The sequence below is a fragment of the Gallus gallus genome, chromosome 4 (genome assembly GCF_016699485.2).
Source record: "Gallus gallus isolate bGalGal1 chromosome 4, bGalGal1.mat.broiler.GRCg7b, whole genome shotgun sequence".
Taxonomy (NCBI): domain Eukaryota; kingdom Metazoa; phylum Chordata; class Aves; order Galliformes; family Phasianidae; genus Gallus; species Gallus gallus.
Genome location: NC_052535.1, coordinates 39563544 through 39586678, shown reverse-complemented (window position 1 = coordinate 39586678; position 23135 = coordinate 39563544). Strand labels below are relative to the sequence as shown.

At 39.8% G+C, this 23135-nt stretch overlaps 1 protein-coding gene across 3 annotated transcripts in view; it reads right to left on the bottom strand.

Moving 5' to 3' along the window:
• DCTD (dCMP deaminase) overlaps positions 1–20513 on the bottom strand; it is a 31520-nt gene extending 11007 nt beyond the window's left edge. Inside the window, exons 1-3 of one of the 3 annotated variants that reach the window (XM_025149631.3) lie at positions 20096–20513; positions 4790–4901; positions 3308–3443 (exon numbers count right to left, since the gene is read on the bottom strand). In XM_025149631.3, the coding sequence (XP_025005399.2) occupies positions 3308–3443; positions 4790–4901; positions 20096–20127 (280 nt within the window). In that variant the 5' untranslated portion in view covers positions 20128–20513. Of the gene's footprint in view, positions 1–3307; positions 3444–4789; positions 4902–8769; positions 8996–20095 lie in introns of those variants that run through there. The other 2 variants (XM_025149633.3, NM_001006444.2) reach the window with 2 other exon arrangements.
• Between the last annotated feature and the right edge of the window lie 2622 nt (positions 20514–23135).

Sequence of the window (23135 nt, the reverse complement as noted above, 5' to 3'; positions counted from 1 at the left end):
CACAAGAATGTATAAAACCATCAATTTAGCATGGAAATAGGAAGTTTTCTAGCCATAAAACAGTGAAACTGATCAGAGCTGTGGGGTCAGTGTATCCATCTGTTCTGCTGGAGCTCAGTAAATTTATTACAGGATCACCTAACACAGTTCTGCAAGGATAGCCTCTGGGTCCAATCTCCTGCTGTGTTTGTAACACTAAATACAGACAGGGCCAGGGACTGACCCTTGGCACTAAGGCCAACCGGCACATGCTAGTTGATGTTCATCTTACTCAGGTGTCCATCAGCATTACACAGAACTTGGTCCTGGGTTTCCACACAACTCCACATCTCAAGAGTCCCAGGGCAGCACACATTTATTCTGTATGTTTCAGTTCAAACTGCATAAAGAAATAAGATGACTTTTTTGCAGCCTACCACAGTGGTACTTTCACAGCATGAAACAGTATGCATTGCATATCCCCCAGTATGGCCTGAGGGAGGGAGGAAGGTTAAGCATACTGTCTCAGCAGGCTTTGCACAATAGGAGGAGAGTTTTCTTACAGCCCTTTTTCCACCCTACACTTTGGAGCAGCCACTGAGGGAGCCACTCAGAGCAACACCCAGGCTTTGTTCTGGAGACAGCCCTTCAGAGCGGTCCAAAAAAGATGAAAAGTGAGCTGATGTTTATGCTAAACTAATGCAGCACTTAAAACAAGGAGGTCAGCGCTGAGATCCAACCGCAGCTCTTTTCCGTAGCAGTGCAGATGCACAAAATTGCTCTAGAGGACATCTTCCAGGTTAGCGTGGTGATACGCACACAGTTACCATCTTTACACAATAAACAACACCCCAGCTCTACTGCAGTCAACGCCAACGTTCCCATGATAAGCTCATGGAGCACATAGTAAGATCGTACTATCCTTTAACAAGATAGTCAAGAAAAATCAAAGCTAAAAAGTTCAATTTACACAAATGTAGCAATAATTAGCGAAAGCAGTAAGGAAAACATGACAGTTTAATGAGATTTTAGCAGCAACTCTATGCGCCGCTTTGAATCTACCAGAATTTTTTACAGCAGATTTTGTTTTTTATATATACTGCCCGGTCTGTCAACTGTGCTATCAAGATTAATAAGAAACTGCTAGATTTTAAATGATCTGTGAATTACAAAACAGGTCGTTAATTCGTCACAGTAGACACTTTGTTACGAAGTTGTGATGTTTTTTAACGAGGTGAAGACTGAGATACTTGAGGGGAAAGGCACAAGTTGGACCAACTCCTGGAAATGAACTCATCTCTCCAGGCCTTCAAAATTGATAAGTGCATTTTTTAAAGCACCCTGCATTAACTTTTTACTTGCTAAAAAAGAAACATTCCACAGCTTTTGGAGCCCGCGTTAAGTAAAAAGAAGATTTTAAAAACCCTCATGTTTTATTGCATAAAACATCTCCACAAATCCCATACCGTTTTTTTTAGTTTAAATCGATGAGTTTTATATTTGAGAGCCCTATTTCTGCGTCTCTCCTTGAACGTGCTTAAGTCCCAAAGACCACCCACACTGATCTTAGTTCAGAACTGAGAACTTACAGCAAGCATAACGACTCAACCAAAATCAATATTCTCTTTTCAGCTTTATCTTTAATCAATGGGCTAATGTTTGTTTCCACACCCTATAAATAAAAAGTAGTCGTACCACGGTGAACCATTATAGTATCTTCATTATATGTAAAACCAGAGCTTCTGTGCTTTAGAGCAGATGTTAAAATCTGGCAGGAGCTGCTGCTACTATAAGCAATGCATCTCTTATGAAAAATAACAAGAAACCTTATCAAGTTTAAGAGTTAGTTTTAGAGGTCTTATAATGAATTGGTGAACTGAACAAGGACAAGTACAAGAGTCATAAGAACTCAAATGCAAAGCCGATTGATGGAGCTGAACCACAGCATATAATCTTTCATTTCAATGCTATAGGAAAATGTAATATCACTGTTTAGAAAGAGTTTGGGATGAACACGAGAAATTTCCAAGCTAATGCAAGTCCTATTTCTGTATCAGATCACTTTTTAGAAGTTACAAACAAGAAAAAAGATTTATTGGACAGAAATAAACACTTCTTATTTGGGGAGTCAGTATCTTTATAAAAACCAAACTCTGGTGCTCATTTCCCCTCACCCATGCATGGGGGAAATTCTCAAGGGTTCACATTTGGCTTTGTGGTTCTTCCCCCTTCCACTCCTGAACCCAGGAGGGACTAAGATGGAGCACAAAATGAAGGAACCGCCCATTTTTCCTGCTCCCACAGCTCCTGCTGCGCTGGCCTCACCCCCCAGAGGTTCAGCAGGAGCTGGTGTGGAAGTAAAAACATGAAGAGGGATTGAAGACAGCATGCACTCCCCCCTTCTTTATTAGTCCTAACCACAGTTCATCCCCAACATCAGCTACTGAAATCTGCAAGGCAACTCTCAATGCTACTTCCATGCCCAGCAACAGTCAGTCTTCATGGAGCGAAGCCTCAGGCAGCTCAGAGAACCATCCTCTTTGGTTCCTGCAAATCACACATGGCCCAGAGGTCTAACTGTGCAGCCTTGTTTGATAGAAGTGCCAATAATCACATAGGACCTTTCAAAGGAGGCTTGCAGAAGGCCAAACTAAGCCTGCTGTGAAGACACAATCCAAAGTAGCACTCAGCTTTATTTACCACGAAACTGTCCTTGCCCCTCATTCATTCTCTCCATTTAGTAAAGGTGAATCAAATCACAGGTTGAAATAAACAGTGAAAGTCACTTCACTTGTAGCTGTGAGGATCTACTGTGACATGAAATGAAAAGAGGCATGGAATGACAGTATGTGATCATATCCTTAAGAGAAAATTTAACTTTACAAGTCATAACATGTACTGTCTATGCCACAAACACCTGAATACTGGGATTTTCCACAACCACTGCAGTTTACAATTTTAATACCAGTGCTTTAGTCTAATTATTTGTTTTGCATATACGTGCTTTCAGTAATTTCCATGGAGACAAACACACCAAAACAGCAATCATTTGCATGCGCTGTGCGCTGATAAGCTGCATTATATCTACAAGACTTCATTGCACAGTCCAAAATGGCTAACCATTTATAAACATACTTCACAAGGAAGTCAGCCCTTCATGAAGACCTTCAATTTACTTTCCGAGCTGTGATTTTTATTCTGATGTATCATGTATGAGCGTATTAACAAAGACGGATGAGTGGAAGAAAAACTGACTGAAGTTTTACCAAATGATCTTTCCTGTACAGGAACATCAGAAGTCTGACTCGTCAGCTACAAGTGGCCTTACCGTAAGGATACTTTGTGTCTAAGCTATGTGCCGCTGCTCTTGTCCAAGGTAGCACATCATCACTGCAGCCGTTAGGCATCCCATTGTACCCAATTCCAACGATCTTGTTTTCTGAATTTACAATACAGGCACCAACCTGAAAAAAATAAGATTTACATAGTACCAACAGAATGCAAAAAATAGATACCAAGAAGGAAGGTAAGACCTGAAAAGTCAGTCCTACAAATTTAAAAGATATGAGCTTTACAGTAAATAAGTCACTCTGTCTTGAATGTGACAAGGCTACAATAAACAAGGTCACAATTGTGCCCAGCTGGCAGATCAGGGCAGATGCAAACCTGCTACCCTCTAGCCACACAGTCTCCAACTCAGTCTGCCAGCACTGTTTCTTGTCTGACTACAAAGTGAACCAATTCAGGGAGCAGAACCAGCACACAACTAACAGTTCTACATGCAAGCTTTCTGTCACTTCAGCTCCCCATACTAGCTTTTCCAGTGCAATATAAGCAGCAGCAGGAGCTAAAGAAAATGGATGGAAGACTGAACAAAAATGTGGTAGTTCTGACCTGGATAGAGATAAGCACTCAACCTGCATGGCTTGTTTATGCAAACACACACCAACCACCAGACATTTTAACTCCCACCTTCTACTGCTTTAATCCAAATCTGCACACAGCCCTTCTTTTAGACTGAAGAAGTGATGAAGAATGTTAAGTTTTGTGACCATAATTTAGATGTACTGAAACAGCAATAGCATTGATTTTAATTTACACAATGTGTTTATTAACCAGCACCGGGTAAACAAGAATTTAGCCCTAAATAAACATGCTGAGAGCCATAACATACAGAAGCCAGCAAGTAACTAAGCAGAGTGTTTACATGCATTTTAATCCATTGCTTTGTTGGGATCTTCTTCCTGAAATTTTTCAGGGAAAGGAATACCAACAGGTTGATTGGGTGCTGCAGAACTGCATGTCTCATGAGAGGTTATCTATCACCTCCAACCAACGTTAAGTGCAGGAGAGGTACACAAGCAAAGTAAAGGATGAAGAGAAAGACAGCTTGAATGCAATAACAAACAAGAAGGAACTTTTATACTCTTGCAGGTGAGGAAAAGGAACTTCTGAGGTGATAAATCTAAAAAAAAAGTTACAATCTACAACTTTCAGTAGTTATATCCTCCTCTAACTGTAACTCTATTTACAAGAAAAAGGGAAAACATAAACGTGTGTGTCATTTTAACCTTCAGATGAAGAGTATATTTACAAGACTCCAAGCTACAAATGTACACACAGAATTATACACATGAGGTCAGACCCAATAAAAGAATTTCTGTAACAAAAAATGCTGATCATGTTAAAAATTCAAAAGCTATATACTAAAATGAGTTTTAATAAGAAAACCCTGAAAGTGCTACATGTGCATCTGATGTGATATGCAAGGCAGATTAGGCTATGTTACTCTTATATAATGCCTTCTTACCTGAGAACTTGGGTCCTTGCTTCTCTGTGCTGACAAAAACGCAACTGCCATAAAATACTCAGGCCATTCCAGATAATCCTCTCGTTTTTTACAGGATGCTTCATTGCCAAAACTACAGTTTCCAGAAAAAAAGGCAGCCATCAGTAAATAACACTTAGGTGAAGTTATTGCAGACTGTATTCTTTCAATGAGCATAAGTTTAAAGTAATCTAAAGGATTAGAATCTCACAAAGACCACCTTTTATTCACCAGTAAAATCATCAGTGTTACATGCTTTCCAAGAACTTATATATGCAACATTTCCTTTCGCAGGAAAGGAAACCCAGCAAGGTTGCAAATTTCTGTTTTAGATAAGAAGGCTGAGCTATTCAGAGCATTGAGCTATAAAGACAGAGCAATTTATCCTAGATAGATAACACCTTGTGTATTTCTAAGATTCAGGTATATCTTGTACTGGCATTCTTTTCACTCAAACAACATAATCATTTTTGTGATGACTGTGCTAACTGCAAGCCTCTAATCTAAGCTATTTTGTACTTCTGCCTATGACAACTGTTCTCTAGATTTCTATTTGGAGGCTTCCAGTGCAGTCATTCATTCCTGTCTGCACAATTATTGCTGTGAGTCTGCCCCTTTTGCCAACACTTAGAGGCAACAGTCTGAGGTTGTAAACCATTCTGATAGTCCGATGCTAAGTTTCTCTTGAGATTATGGCCTTTAGGAAAGCCCCCTAAAAGCTGATGAGATGGGTTCAAGAACTTTTCCCTTAGAATGTGTAAACGTGGCATGAAAAGCTGCTTCTTTCCCTACACTGAGGGGTTTATTTGAGAGAAGAGGCAGGGGAGAAGTGATGCGTCACTTTCTCTTGCCTCCTTTCGGTTGACAGACTTCCTGGACAGCACAAAACACAACAGGAAGGTATCTGTGCTTTTCAGGAAAAGAAGGCAAAGAAAGCCATCTTTTCTTCCCCTCCCCCACCCCACACCTTCTCTCCAATATCCTAAAGATTCGTAAATTTCCAGGAAAATTTCAAACCCAAAGAAACGTCCTCCGAATCCCACCTAACGTTGCTACACTTGAAAACCAAAATGATGTAATGATTTTAACAGCTCTTTGGCAATCCTCAGAACAACTTAAATGCAAGCCAGTAAATAGCTTATAAAAATACACAAGTGCAGTACTTTTTCCCCTGGATTCCTCTTACCAGGAAGACAGCTTTAGGAAAAAAAGAGGAAGGAGACTGAGATACCCTTCTAGCAACGTAGAGCCATGCAGAATAGTGCATCAGAGGTAAGCGCAAACAGCGAGACATCTCGCAGCCACTCTAATGCCAGTACCTTCCAAGCACAAACATTAGAAGACAAGCGTTTTGTTAATGATTGTTTTTATAACCAAAAATATAAAATAGCATGTGTTAGAGGCTTGCAGTTAGCTTGTCACGCCGAGGTTACACTATTTAAGTGAATAGAATGCCAGTACATAATAAAACTGTACTTTAGAAACCCACAAGGCTCTATTTACCAAAGACAAATTACTGCTTTTGAGTGGTTTATATGTGGCACCTTAGAAGTAAGCAATTTTGGCTTCTTCTTGGAATGAATGAGGATTATCATTAAGGCCATCATCTCAGTGTAAGATGGGAGAAACATACATTCTCTGTGCAACCAGCAGACCTCTCCCACACTTTGACAACACTGTAAACAGCGTCAAAAAGTGTCTGTTATAAAACCAAACATAAAAAAAATGAGGGTGCTCAAACTGGCTTGAGTTGTCTAAGAAATAGGAACGTATCCTACTATCAAAGAAAAGTGTTCAGAGCACAAGAGGTTCACAGCAGAAATTAAAGACTTCCCATCACACACTTCTCCTTGCCAATCTGAAAGGGGGCAGGTTAGCTGAAATTAGAAGAAAATGTTTCAACTCAAATGAGTGATTATTTACAGTGTATCACAACAGTAGACTGACGCACTTCAAGACTTTAAATGAATACTCTACTACATTCCTAAGTGACATTCACAGTGTTGCCTTCAGAGAGCCCTCAACAAAGATAGGTAACACCCAGTGCAGAACTACGCCAAATAACACGTCCTGGGAAAAGCTCTCCAGAAAAATCGTAGTACTCTGAACTAAGAGATCCTGAGATCTCCTTCTGTTAAATTATTTCCTAATAAACATTGTTATTCATAAAAACTGCAAAAGCTACTATTTAGTTTTCCTATAATACAAAACACTATGCAAGTGAAGCCCCTCTGAGTACCAGCTTCACAGCAAGAGAAGCGTATCTGAGAAATGAGCAGAAGGCTTACATCAAAGAGAACACGAAAAAAAAAAAACCCTCACTCAATTACTTCTACTTAACATCACAACGTTTGGCTAGATTATTCCTTCAGCTCATTGCGCAGGAACACAAGAGTGTGAAATGGGTATAAAACACTTCATTTCTGATTAAGCAGAAGCCAAGGACTTGGCTAGCAGTCAAGCACAAACAGGAAAATTAAGCATAAAGATTTTGGGCAGCTGATCATTCTCCTCACACTCAATGGTAAGTTCTAGAATTGCATGAAGAATATCTACTCTAAACAATACTACAGCTAGCTACAAAAAGAGAAAATAAGATTTATCTTTGTGGTAATTCAAACAAACCTATGAATAAAAGGAATGGGAAGTGAAAGCCACGAAGAACACTACACAAAAAGGAAGGAAAAAAATCCTGAAGTTCTACAGCAATTTATAAGCTGTAGAAAAGTCTATGTAAACAGTATTTCAAAGGCAAACAGAGAAAAAGAGGCTGCAATTAAAGGCCAAGTCTCTGTTCTCAGTTCTTTCCCATTCATCTTCAAATAAATGATAACACTGTGTCAAAAAAGGGAAGAAATTTCATTCAGCTACAGAAAAAAAAGAAAAAAAAAGGTTTACCTAAAAAAAAAAAAAAAAAAAGTAGAGAATCTTAAAACAGAACACAGAGAATGAATTGTGGTGGTCAGTTACACAACAACATAGTACAACTGGTGAACAGACAGGTATTGGACTTTCTTTTCCCTTTTCATTTTCCTGCTGCTTTCCTATTTCTGCTATCACATGCATTATAGAATCACAGAACTGTCTGAGTTGGAAGGGACCCCTAAAGGCCATGTGGCCCCACTCCCTGCACTGAACAGGGACACCTACAGCTCCATCAGGTGCTCAGAGCCCCTCCTGCCTGACCTTGGCTGTCTCCAGAGATGGGGCATCCACCACCTCTCTGGGCAACCCTGTGCCAGTGCCTCACTGCCCTTATTGTCAAAAACATCTTCCTTATGTCCTGTTTAAATCTGCCCTCTTTTAGCGTGAAACCATTCCCCTTGTCCAATCACAACAGACCCTGCTAAAGTCTGTCCCCTTATTTCAAACTTCAGATTTTACATTTCTTACTTAAGCCTTTAGATACTGAAAGGTCGCTCTCAGGTCTCCCCATATCCTTCCCCCCTCCACGCTGCACAGCCCCAGCTCTCTCAGCCTGTCCTTGTAGGGAAGATGTTTCATCCCTTGGGTCATTTTTGTGGCCCTCCTGTGGATGTGCTCCAACAGATCCCCATCTCTCCTGCACTGAGGACTCCCCATATGGACGTAGTGCCCCAGGTGAGGTCTACACAATGTTTCAACTACACTGTATTTTCTTTTTCTCCTAGGATTGATTTCTACTGAAAATCAACTATCAATATCTCATCACTCAACTCACAGAAATTAGGGTAAAAGGCTAAGCGCGTATTTCTTTCTTAAAAAGCACCCTTAGCAGCTATGGCCTTGCTCCCCAAAAGCCATACGGGACACACGCTCCTGCTGACTTTCTGCATTAGCTTCCTGATGCCTCGTCGTTCTGCCTGTAACTGCTGCTGTGCCAGATGTGTATGCCGCTCCCCGAGGCACGTCACGCTTCCCCCCGCCGAGCTGCTGAGCCCCAGCTGAACAATACACGCGCACTTCACCGCGTGCCGCCTCACCCCCGGCCCAATAGCATGGTGGCGGCGGAGGGAGCCGCAGAGAGAGCTTGAAAGCGGCAGCACCCGTGGGCCCCCCGCACCCGCGGCCTCTCCGCCCGGTAGCGCCCCTGCTCGCTCAGCGCGATCACCGCGGGCCGGCACAGGGCAGAAGGCGGAGGAGCGTACCCATTAACGTGGCCGGACTGATGGCCGCTCATCCCGCCGTTCTCCTTCGCAGTTTGGCGCCAAAGCGGGAGGGGGTGGAGGAAGGGGCGGGCGGGAGGCGGGGAGCCCCGCCGCCATGTCGCGTCGCGCCCCGGGGGCGGGTGAGGGCGGGAGGTGGTTATCTTGCTGTGCAGCGGGGCGGGCGAGGGACCCCAAGCCTTCCCCCGGCTGCAGCCAAAGGTTGTTTTAATGCAGGGCTGCTGCAGGATCTCAGCATCGATCTCGCTGCGCTGGCCCACTCCTGTGTTTCTACAGACCTCGTGGCAGTTCACAGTCACTTCAGTGCTATGGTAGCCCTCGGTGTTGTGTTCTGGTCGATGTTGCTTCTAACGGTCTGCACAAGCACACAGCTTTTCTCCCAGCTCAAGCTCTTGAGGTAAATGCTATCTATTAAAGCTCAGTATTAACATACCAGAGTACCTGAGAGTTTGAGTTCGTGGTAGTCTTTATGTTCCTCCATATTGGCCACAGGCATAGCAAACTGCAAAAGTGGCCACCTAAAGGACCCCAGCCATGTTCACAGCTTTGGTTAAAGCCATCCCAAAAGACACAGACAGTGGTGATAAAAACATAAGTACATATTGCTAATGCTTTCATATTTCATAGAGTCTCAGAATTGTAGGTGGAAGGGCTGGAAGGGTCCCTTTCCATGAAAGGGACCTATGGAATTTGCTGAGTGCAACCCCCTGCAGAAGCAGGACCCCTGCAATAGGTATATTGCACAGGTAGGCATCCAGACGGGTCTTGAATATCTCCAGAGAAGGAGACTCCACAGCCTCTCTGGGCAGCTTGTTTCAGTGTCACCCTTCCTATAAATAAGTTTTTCCTTGTGTTCACATGGAGCTATTTGTATTTCAGTTTGTGCCTACTACCTCATGTTCTGTTGCTGGGCACCACTGAAAAGAGTCTGCCGCCACTGAGTTGACTCCTGCACTTTACATATTTATAAACAGTGAGATAAACATATATATAATATGTTTATAAGTGTATTAAGCACACTGTTTATACCCCCCTCAGCCTTCTCTTCCCCTGGCTAAACACCCCAGGTCTCTCAGACTTTCCTCATACCTGAGATGCCCCAGGGCGGTTCCTTGTCATCTCTATGACCCTCCCCTGGGCTCTCCCCAGCAGTTCCCTGACTTTCTTGAACTGGGGAACCCAGAACTAGACACAGTACTCCAGATGTGGCCTCAGCAGGACAGAGCAGAGTAAAGCTGCTGGTCACACTCTTTTCAATACACTCCAGGATAACATTAGCTTTGGCCTCAAGGGCATACTGTTGACTCATGGCCATCCTGTTGTCCACCAGGACACCCAAGTCCTTCCCTTTAGTTTGCTGCACCCATGAAGTATGAAAATATTACCTAATTTCACAGATACTCCTATTCAGCTGTCACAATAAAAGTCGGCATAAGCAGCTAACACTTTCATTCCTCAAGAGTGAGAAAACATATAGTTATTTCAGTTTGCAAGAGCTCTATGAGCATAATTTCTTATGGACAACAAATGTTCATGAAAAGGAACAATTTAAATGCAAGGAAAAGAAATGAAATTTAATGAAAGTACCATCAGTCAGGAAAACATGAGCCTGAAGGTGAAATGAAAGGCCTGATTATGGTTGATCACGAAGAGAGTTAAAGAGCACTCATTTAATTAATCTGGAGAAAAATTTAGCATAATGCAGTTCAAAAAGTTTGCTACTATCTGTATATGTTTCTGCACTCTTGAAATATGAATTAAAATTAATAGTGCTACAATTACTCATGCTAAATTTATTACTTTACATAATTAAGATTCTGAGGACAAACCGTAACAACTACTAACCTTTCAAAAACAGTGCTTATATGCTCATCATATACAGAGAATGAAGGATTTTCTACTCTGTGAAAACTGATGAGGAGTTCTCACAAAGCTTGAGTTTATCACATTTCCCAGCTAGTATTTATAAAACAGCCAGGACCAGATTCAAAATAATAGAACCCCAATTTCACAAAAAGAAACCAAAGATTCTTGCTCTCTTCTCTTCCATTCCTGTCTAAGAAGTAACAAATACAGAGTGCAGAATAACTGCTTATACTGTTAAGCGATGAGGGTTTCATTTTGTTGAAGTTTCAACTTCATATTAAATTATATTAGAATTGTGTTATTTCTGAAATTCCAAAGTTAAACGTTTTTGTCATTTTAGCAAGTAAGTTTTCTTAATAATTTGAACCTATCCTTATCTCCATCTGTTCAGTCCACAAATGTACATTTTTCTCATTTCTCAGGGGTTATTGACTCTTGCTTTTATCTTGTTCTTCCTCAATAAAGCAACCAGATCAACAACATGCAGAATTACTAACAATACATCAGCGACTCATGGCCTGAGAAGGAAAATTTTTTGATTGAATTGAATTTTCAGTCAATAGACTCCTACGGTATTGCTAAACGACACGTTTTCTGGAAAGCTAACTACATGTTGTTTTTCTTCTGTTTGATTGTTTGTGTGTGTTTGTTTGGCTTTGTTTTGTATACTGAAAACTGTTGTTATGCCCAGGTTGTCACTCCTGTTCTGACGGTGTGCCAGGGAGGTGGTACCTGACATGACAGCCTCTTTGTTCATGCACATATCAGAAGCAGGTTATATAACTACAGGTATCTAAGGAAAGTATGCCTGAATTAGATGAGATCTAGGCCAGGACACTGTGGTATAAACATTGGCTTGCGGTGAGGGCAGTTAGCTTGATTTTCCACAGGTATGGAGCAAAGTCCCACAGCCTAGTGTGTTCAGCAAGACTTGTCTGCTGTCCAACTACCTTGCAGTCCTCTGGAGCTACTGTCTGAATCCTCATCTTCACTACCTTTGTCTTATGCTTTGATCTAGAAGCTTATTTACATTCTTCATCTGTCTCAGGACCATTCGTATCTTTGTGACAGATCTGGAACACTCTAACTCAAAGTCCCTGTCAAGAAAGGCATGCACTCAAATAAGCCGAATTTCTTCTAACTTCTATCTGACAATTTAGCCCTGTCCTTAAGCACTCTTCCTCTATCCCCCAAAAGCAGGATGTAATAAGAAGCATGGAGTATCTCAGGTGCTCTTTTATAGGGTTTTTTTTTGCTTTGTCTCTCACTTCTTAGATGAAAGTCCTGAGCATGGAGGATCATGAACTTGTTGTGCAGGCGTCAATAAACAATCTGAGCTGATTACAAATATTTTAGATGTTCTTCTTATTGAGAAGTAACACAAATTTGAAAGACATACTAAATATACAACCATCTGTCAGGATGTTAATATTTTTAGCTTATTGCTTATGAAATGTTTATATTCTACCTTTTGTCAATTTTGATGAAAACAAACTAAGTTGAGTTTGGGAAAATCCAATGTTTCACACTCTTTCCCCATACTTTTGCTGCTTTCCAGCAGACTCTTAACTTTGTTGGCAATCAAGATCTCTCCCCAAATGTAGTATACACGTAAGTTTATTCAGAGAGTAAGATTTGAGATTGGCCAGGATATGCAGTATACAGTTTGCTAGACAACCCTGCAATCACTCTCAAAACTTAAGGGAAAAGTAAAAAGAAATTGCTAATGAGTTGTTGTTGTTTTTCTCTAACAGAATGATTTTTTCAAGAACTAATTGCTAGATTTGGAGAGAAAGACAAATAAATAAATATGACAATATGTCTCTATATCTGCCTGTTTCTTAGCATCTGTTTCTTATCTGTCTTCCAGAGAAGCTCTGCTAGCTGACAGGATAATCTTCACAGTTAGAGAAGAGGATTCATTTTTAGGCAAGTCTAATTGTCCAAATATTTTTCCAAATAGGAATTTCTGCTTGGGTTAAACTTTTCCTTCTGTACTTGCTTAGACACTAAGAACCTATTCAGTCCCAGTGCAGCCACTCATATATGCTGAAATTCTCAATTTCTATACTTAATTTAATCAAGATTATGAATTTATGACCTTCTGATCAATTGACATTTGTTGCAATATAAGGCTTTGTCAACAAAATCCTGTCAACGCAACTCCCTTGCTGGAAGACATAAGCAGCTTGTTAGTTAACCAGACCATGAATAGACTACAAAAACCTGCTGGATTTGTACAGTATAGCATTTTGTATGGAGAGCATAAGCAGTTCAGAATTGCTGCAGGAGTTTTAAATTCAGCATATAAAATTGCACTCTATATAACATTGGAGTTACTTATAAATAACAACTAATAGCAGCTTAATAGAAGCTATTGGTGAAAACCAAGTAGGATGAGGATGGTATCATGGTAAATTTGGAGCAGGTGAAAGCCCACCACAAATCCACTATTTGCAAACTCAGGTGCCAAAATTGGGGACATCAAAGTCTTGTGTTTAGATGCCTACATCTTTACAGATATGATTTCTACACTCATATTTTCTGCAATTTACCAGCTCCCTAAATCCAGCTTCTAACCCTGGTGATAGCAGCTAAGAGTCTTCTCTGAGATCTTTTATTTGCATTTATTCTCACTAGAATCACAAATGAGCATATAATAAAACAGTCTTCTTATAGTAAAACAGTCTCCAATCCTGTGTTTTACATTACGGCTATTTTTCATCTCACCTAAAATTTTTAAGAATGTGGCACTTTTCCTTGTTATGTCTGTCTGCTTCTTTTATTCATGCTGACCTTTCTAATATAGGCAAATAGTATCTTCTCGGTATCTTGATCCCCTCATGATTACTTTGATAGCAGTATATTCTCCAGCTAGATTTATTCTTTCTATATGTTATTTGATGATGTTTTCTCTCCTTCTTTTTTCCTAAAATGTTTTTATCTATATCTCTAACCAGACCTCTACTTCTTTAAATTCCTTGTTCCATTCGTACCTGCCCTTGCAAGCCAAATTCTCTGTTTTATGCAATCCAGTACAATTGACAGGACAAAGACAAGTGCTAGAGAAACAGACGATGCTGTATGTGATCTACTCTCATATCTCTTTCAAGAATAAATCCTAGATAATCTTGCTAAGTCATCCTTAAGAAAGTAAATTGAGACATAAAGTCTCAGACGGCAAGACTTTTGGCAACCTTTTTGTTTTCTTCCAAAAGATAAATGACCGTCTGTGCCCACCCATACTGGTCATAGCCACTGTTATTCCCTAATTGGAAGCGAGAAATTCATTTTCTGCTTTTAATGTAACATTTCGATTTCTTGGCATTCTGCTTCTGTACTTAGCACCTGCCTACGTTCTTAACAACCTTCTATTTCTTCTGTTAGCTTCCTCTTACTTTGCAAGGCTATTTTTGATATCTATGAAGGTTATTTTCAACTTCCATACTTTTCACTTTTCCATGATTTTCCTGTCACGCTCGTTGGCTTTTTACGTTAATTCCACAACATTTGCCTAAGTGCCAAAATCTCTTACAGTGCATCAATTTGTAATAACACTAACTGGACAATAACATGAGCTGTACTCACTACAGCAGACATTCAGAAGAAAGAAGCCTTTACTCAGCTGTTACACACAGATAATCTTGAACACGTGTATCCCTTCATATCTGGGCAAATGGTTTGCTCTTTATAGTCTTTTCAATTTTTTTTTCTCCTTGATACAAATTCCTTTTATGCTTATCTCCTCTTACCTCAGTGCTTTTTCTACCTTTCTTCTTGTTCCTTTTATTTTTTTCTTTGTTTATGATAAGCTTTAGCTTTATTCTACGGTGAATTCTCCTATTTTTATGTATAATTTCCTGTCATTTATCTTAGCTGTATCTTTAGATTCCATTATTACTGTGTGGTAATACTTCAGTCCTCATGTAAAAGCTGCTATACAGAATCGTTTTCTTACATATTCATATGGGCTTTAGCATGAATAGTTTTAAGTAAACATGCTAAATCCATTCAGTAATAAGAGACAAGTTACCCTGTCAGCTATCTTGTGGATTAGGGTAAAAAAAAGAAAAAAACAAAACAGGCAAGTGTTTCAGGATTCTTAGATAACCATCTTGGGCAGCAAAATTAAACTAAGAAACAAAAAGAACAGCTGTAATCACCCTGTTTTTATTCTGTCCCCCACTTCAACACAGTGAGATCCCTTTGACCCATTTGCCTTCCACGTTTGCCAATACTCCCATTTCCTCAAATACCCATTAGCACCAGAAGCACTTCCCATCTTCAGTCGTAACTGCTCCATTCCTAGGACATAGCAGCAAAGCAAGATGCAAAGCAGAAGGCAGAGAGCCTTCATTTTGTGACAACCATTAGCTTGGCAGCCGGGCAGAGGGAGCTCAGGTGCCACTATCATATTATACGTGAGTTCTTTTCATCTCTTCCTCCTCAAGCTGTGGCTGTTTCCTAGGCTCATTGGACAAATTACAGAACAGCTAACAGCCACACTGTTTTAACTTATCAATAATGAAAAGTGAGCTGGAGCTGTCAGGAAATGCATTTGACATCTCAGCTCCGAAGAACAGGAACTCCGGGCTGTCTGTATAGGTACAAGGGGAAATATAATCATTAGTAAACCTAATTTATTTTATAAGCAGAGTTGGCAGTGTGATTCCTTTTCAAGATTTTCTGGCATTTTCCCATTATGAGATTCTGCTTTTAGGTGTCTGAATCAGACAAACATGATTTGTTCAGGCTGAAATCACCCGATGCCGGTATTTGCCTCTACTAACACAATCTTTTGTCTTTCAGGTTGTATTCAAATATTTTTGAAAAAAATGTTGTACCTTTAAAATCATTATAAATAAAACCATACCCAGATTAGGAAGGCACTGACTCACACAGCAAGAACAGTATATGGGAAATGAGGAATTCTAGCATGGACGCACAGCAGCTTTGTGCTATCTAAAAAGAGATGGTTAGGTGAAGCAGGCAAAGAGCAGGATGGGATCACTGAGGAAGGAACCATTAATGAATTCAAAGGTGGATGGGCTATAGCTTGTGGAAAGGGAAGACAGGCATTAGTTAGATATTTTCAATTCTTATTTTTCAGAATACAAGAGAGTACTCCTAGGGCTCAAAGTACTGAAGAATAATTGTCTTTTGAGGCCAGCATTCACAGCTGCCTGGGGAGAAAAAGAAATTAAAATAACAGGTGTACCTTGTGTTCAAAACAAAGGAAGCAAAGGGATTGAAATGTGATATTCTTCATTTACAGCAAAGTAAACTAAGAGATTTCTTATTACTTCTACAAAATTCCATTGAGTTCTATGGGGACAGTATCAAGAACTCTGAATCTCACCACTGGTATATCTGCCTGTTTCCACAGAATAGGAATATTTTACACCAAAAAAAATAAAAACATAGGCCAAAAATCTAAGAATTTTAGGAGCTTTTTGAAAACTGTTTATTTGTTTGTGTGTGCCTTGCGAAGAGCCTGATAATTGGACTTGTAACAGTTTTTTAAAGGATTAGAGAATGGCGGGTTCTCTCTGGGCAATACCGTGTGGTTTATTTTATTTGTGGATTTTGCATTAGAAAATCCTTCAAGATTTTGAACAGCACTTCAGATGATCTGCAGGACAAGAGCCTGAAATTAGCTAGCACAATGGAATCAATATCGAGCAATATTTTCTTTCTGCAAGAAATTCAGTCTGACAGAAAAGAGTAAAAGCAGCGTAAAGAAACCAAGACTCTGGCTAAAAAGCTGGGCACAGAAATTCCCTGTAAAGCAGTACAAATTAGTTGATGTCACCAGAGCAAGAAAACCATAGTGACAGAATAAAATGTTATCCAGGTTCCAGAATACTTTATTATCACCACCTTAGGTCACTAAGCTTCACAAGCTATATCCATCAAGTTTGATAGCAGTATATATACTCACAGCTGAAGCTAGAAGGTGCAGTGCTTTAATGTACTAACGATTTACATTAAGACACCTGGGTTCAAAGTCAGTTTATGACAGGAACAGAATGGGTTTGTTGGTCTCAGCCTGCTCTCTAGTGGACAAATGTACATTAACCCAGTCGTGAGAAGAATCCCAGGAATTAGATTTGTTGGCCAAGACATAAGGTGAAATTCATATTCTCCGAACAACATTATTCAGAATAAAAATAAACCATATTCTAGTATTTTCTGAAACACTGTAAGATGAGATGTATCCATCAGCATCTCCTACATAATGTATTTGGTATTCTTGTTATCAGAATTTGAAAGGATGCAACAGAAAGGGAAACAGTGCAATGGAAGGCAGCGAAGGCAATTAGATGCTTCCATGCTAGGGGAGAATGAAGACACAATGATATACTTGCATTAAAAACATATCTAATATACGTCACCAGGTAAAATTCTTGTCTTTATTTACCTTCTTTCCTAATGCAAGACAGAGGAGAAATTGACCAATAATAACAATGAAAGAATTTTTGGTCTTGATGTATAATTAACCTGTAAACTTGCTTCTGAAAGATGTGTTTGAGACAAGAGCTAAATATGACTAAAAAAAAGACTATCCTTTTATATGAATTTTAATAAAAGCAAGAGTTTGATAGTATTAAAATATGTTCAATAGTATTAAAATGTATGAGGGCTATAGGCTCTCATGATTCAACACATAAAACACACTTAAAATGCCTAGAGCATGGGAAGAAACTACACCCGCAGATGTTTTATTTCCTTAATGTATCCCATACGGTGGTTATGTTCACTTCAGCGGGCAGGCAGTACAATACAGATTTGTATAGTCTGTGGCATTTCCTATGCTCCCAGGGTAAATTCCTCAGTGACTCATTTGCAGAAATCAGCTGCGAAAAATTGTCAGGAACTCTGACCCCATTTCCCTTTACACTGCTTAACCTTTTATCAGTCGAGAGAATAAAACTCATTGATATCTAAGCATTTACAATTACAATCACATGACAATTTCAAATGCAAAGTAAACACTGTCGTAAGAGTCTCCTTTAAATGTGTTTTAATATAAAAAAAATGATATCACTAACTTATAACTGACCAATACATATTATTTATATTATACATTATATAGTAACACACATATATATTATGTACTGTATACTAACACCCACAGATTTTTCCAGTCTTGTGCTTTGTCCTAGTCTCAGCTGACCACCCCTCCGTTTCTCACCATGTTGTCTACCTCACCTACTTGCAGGAATGTTTGAACACTTTCAAACTTACATTTCAAATTCAAGATTACTTTAAGATTCAGTACTTATCATAGAATCGCTAAGGTTGGAAAAGATCCACAGGATCATCCAGTCCAACCATTCGCCCTTCACCACTGGTTCTCGCTAAACCATGTCCCTCAACACACCATCCAAACGCTCTTTGAACACCACCAGGCTCGGTGACTCCACCACCTCTCTGGGCAGCCCATTTCTGTGCCTGACCACCCTTTCAGAGAAGTAGTATTTCCTAACATCCAGCCTGAATCTTCCCTGGCAAAGTTATCCACATGCGGTTCACCTCACGGACTGGCAGCTGTTTGCAGCATTTAAATGGCTGCACTTCTGGTTTTCACACAGCTTAATTAAAAAAAGAAAAAAGGCCGTTCCTTGAATTAATCATATTATTCTGTATCCAAATTTAGCAGAAATGTATTCAAAATTATCCAATCTTTTTCTTCTTTCTCTTCCTTTTAACAAGAAAACAGTTGTACAAAGTACAACTCCAGATATACATTTAAAGGGAAATTTATCAACATTCGTTAACATTGATGTCCATTGTTTTCTCAGTTGCTAATTATACTATTAGTTATCAAAGCTCTTCTTCGCATGGTGTTTCCATAATTATCATTTCTGATTATTTTTATTTCCGATCTTGTGATATTTGATATTTTACTAAGAGGCTGAGCCAGTAAATGCTAGTGTGAAAATCACAACTGGAGCTGTCTTTTATTGCAAAACGCCCTTTCTACACTTTGTAGTTAAAAAGTGAATTTTAACTACTTTTAAAAAATAAACAGAGTGAATCTGCAAGTCCCTCAAATCATAAGGCAAATGAAGAAAGAATCTACCAGGGAAGGGAGCTGACTCATAATTTCTGCATATGTGAGGATGACAATATGTTTCCATGAGTAAATTCTTACTGTAAAATGATGTACTTATGGAATAGCTTGACAATTTCCTTGAGTGTAAAAAAAATATATAATTAGAAATGTTAAATAGGACCTAAATTTGTCAGGCATAATTCAGAGGAGTGAAAGGGCTAAGACTCATATAACTTCAAAAGAATCTGAATTATGCATTTAAATTCAGACTTGTGGCATGAACCAAGATAATTACCAGAAAAATAGCAGCTTTTGCAGTCAATAACAGACATTATATTGTGTTTGTCTATTTTCTTGAGCTGACAAATGAAAGATGACGGCTGCTGAAATGAGCTGCAGATTATATAAGAACTACTACGGTCCATAAGAGCTAGAGCTTTTACTTCCAGAGCCTGAAGCCATAAGGAATATTAATACAGCTCTTTCTATTTAGCTAGTCGTAGTGTATCAGGTAGCTAGTAAAGTAGGTTTCCTCATGGAAGCAGTCTTCTGTTTCCACTTGGCATCCAACACAGCTTTCTAAAAATGTTTTTCCGCTCTATTCTCCTGATAATTCAGCAGCAGTAGGGCCAAGAAAACCCTGTCAGTAATACCGACTGCTTGCACAGAAATTCTGTTGTACTCATGACCACCTGCTGGCAAACACTAATGCACAGAACAAAAATAAGTAAGATGTGCTATAGCTCAGAACGGATGTGCTGGAAATGGGATATAGCGAGTGCACTGATAAAGGAGTAAGGCACCATAATTGTGGTGCCTCACTGCTACAGAGCAAATAAATAAAAAACTGAATATTTAAGCTATGCAAGAACTTAATCTTGATTTGTTACCTTATAAAAGAGCTTCAAAACTTTCATTTTCTGCAGAGCAGAGATCCATGCGCATTAGAGGAGGAATACACTGTAACCATGACTATATATATTCCAGGGATATAAACCACTGAATGACAGCTCAGGATCAGCCAAAGCTGATCAAAGCCTCAAGAATCTTATCTCCCTAACTTCTGCGAGAGCACACTGTGACAAGTTTATCTCTTTGATCCCAAATTTAGAATATGTCAGAATGGCTTAATCCTACATGTTTATTTTCACATTTGACTATTTTTTTTTTTCTTTAAATTAAAGTGGTAGGCAGGACTCAAACTTTCAATTTCCTCACCGGTTGCCATCATTTGGAAAGTGCCACGGCATGGAAAAAAACAGTTGTAACTTCTGGATTGCAGCTTTCTCTCAGCTCTTCTTTGAAAGATTTCTGAATGAGGTTGCAGAGGTACATGAGTAGTACAGATGCTTAGAAGCCTAAAGAACCAGCATGGAAAGAATATGAGAAGAATCACAGTCTATTCTTATTTTTACACTTCATAATTTTTCAACGCCATTGATTTTTGAGATATATTTCAACTTCATCCTTCCAACATGATACAGATTTCCTGGTCTGGATGGCCAGTTCCATTGTACTGAAAGGCACAGTACATCTAAGAGAAGCAAGCCATCACCCTGCACAACAGGCTTTCCCTATAGCCCAATGGGAGACTGAGTTACCTGAGGCATGTATGGTTCCACTGTGGATGAGAGGAGAGCCCTTTATCTTCCCTCTGCACAATGTCATTATCATTCACTGGAATTGTCAACATTTACTACTGCAACAAGGCCTCAGAACCGAGCAATTCCCTTTGCTTCTGCTGATCCTACGTGTGCAAGTCTTGTGAAACAGCTGGGTCAGTGAGCAGGCACTGTTAAGAGTTCTCTTGGTTAGCTTAGCAGGGAAGCCAGAGGAATGTACATCTACCAAGAACCTTACTGTGCAAATCATCACCCCGTTGTCATTCTAGACATGATGCCAGACAAGCCTAGTTACTCCCCACTGCCACGGTCCCAAAATGGCAGTAAGCATGCCACAAAAATGCAAATAGGACAACTGTTCAGCGAAAGTTCTACTGGTATGAGACAGAAGTACAAGGCAGCTGGATGAATTATAAATAAGCGTAAGGGGACAAAGCAAGGGCAGTTAAGAGCCCAGAAAGTCCTAGAACAGCATGTACACATATGCCCTCAGTTTCATTCCTTTGTTTCCTACAGACACAGCTTTGAGGAAGGGAACCCTGCCAGCAAACTCCTCCAGCAACATCTAGACAAGCTTACAGTCAGGGAACAGTGAGGAGCTTACCTGGGTACATCCTCCCTTCTGTTTTATTTTAATTCACAAGAGTGTAACAAAGTAAGAGAGAGGTTGTTAAGCTAAGGACAGCTCAGTCTCAACTCCATACAGGGAACCTACCTAAGGATTTGTATTAGAAATATATACTTGCTCTTGAAAAGGTCTTCAGAAAGGGCTAAAGGAAGCTCGTGTAACTAATCAGCAGGGTAAGTGAAGTTGTTAGAAGCAAAAAAATACATCTTTGAAAATGCTGAAGTCGTTTTCAAGGGACAGAAAAAGAAAGGGTTACAAGCTCCACCAGGTTAAATGTGAAAACATAACAAGGCAGACCAAGAAGCATCTGAAGAATAGCTAACAAAGGAATCAAAACTAATAATCCTTTCCCCACAAAATACATCAGAAGCAGGAAACTTGCCAAAATCTGTAGGACTAGCTAGTTTTCAGGGCATAAAAGAGCACCCAGAGAAGACAGGGTCGTTGTAGAGACCCTAAATGAACTCTCTGCATTGGTGTTCATTGTGGAAAGAACTGGGAAGTTTCTGAAACCAGAACCCTTCTTGGCAGGGGACCCATCAGAAGATCAGTCTGAAATTGGAATTACTGTAGAAGAGATTATGGAATAAATAGATAAGGTGAAAATCACCAGAATTGTATTGCATTCACTCCAAATTTCTAAAGGAACTCAAGGACGAAAGAGCTGAATTACTCACAGCAGGGGGGTAACCTATTGCTTTAAATTGCCTGGCTTCTGGAAGGAAGCAGATGTGACATCAATTCTTCAAAAGGGTTCCACAGAAAATCTGGGGAATGGTAGCAGTGTAAGCCTGACGTGTATTGGGCAAATAACTAGAAACAATGACAAGGAACAGAATTAGGGGACACCTGGATAGATCTGTTTTATTTGGGAGAAGTTTGAATTCTCCCGAGGAAAGCACCAACTTACAATTCTGATAAAAGCATTTCAGTGTATTCAGGTGTAACCCAGTAAATACAATTTTGCCAATACCAGTAAAAGGCCAGAGACCCCATAGTGACCTGACAGTGCAGAGACCCAGGAGTTTCCCACGCCGGTCCTGACTGGAGCTGATCTGGACCTTTTTTTTTCCAGTATATGACAATTGTCTAGTGGTCAAGTGGCTACTGGCTAACTGGATTGAGTTTGGCTGTGGATATTTTCATACTGTATAAGCCTAGCAACCCTGCTCTAACAATAGCCCTTTACAAAGGCCTGAAGGAAGCTGTGGAGTAAATTTCAGATTTCGGCAATGAGAAGATTGTAGACTCTAGTGAGAAAACCCAAGCAGACCCCTGAACTGAAGGGAAAGAAACATCAGCTATGAACGTGAAACTCCTCCCAGCAGAGACATGGAAGGACAGTGACTCCTAACAGCCCCATTTCTGATGCAGTCTTTTTAAGGAAGACGGGAGTTGTTGACCATAGGACCCTTTAAGACATACAGAAGATGAGCACAGCTCCAAAGAAACTGAGTGGATGGATACAAACCAGTTTATATACAGTGATTTTAACTGTATTGTTAAAGTTTTCTTCCTGTGTTAATGGGATGATTTGTAACAATAGATTATTGAAACATTAATGGGACTAACAGTTCATTCTTATCTCCTCCTTTAAGGCACCATCCTTTCTGCCCATAACAAGATTTAATGTAATGCAAATCCAGCCTGATGCTATGGCTATTCCTAAAGGCTGGAGTTAAGGTTTGCTAAACCAGAATGCTTAGAGAGGGTGATAAACCCGATGGTAGAAAAGGGACTCCAAGAAAAGACAGGAAGTGTATGGGGTTTCTCAGAAAGAGTACTACTTGATGGGTCTTAAGCATGCTATGAGGTTCAGCCTAAGCTTAGTGTTAGCCTTCAACAAAGTTCAGGAAAGGTAGTTGAAAAGAGTGTCCTTCCTTTATTCAGTGTAGCAGAAAATGTTTAGAAAGCAGAAAGGATTGACCACAGCTAAATTTCATGATGATATTTGCTTTTTTCTTTTTGATTCATATGAACTTGAGATCTGGCTAGGCTACAATTAAGG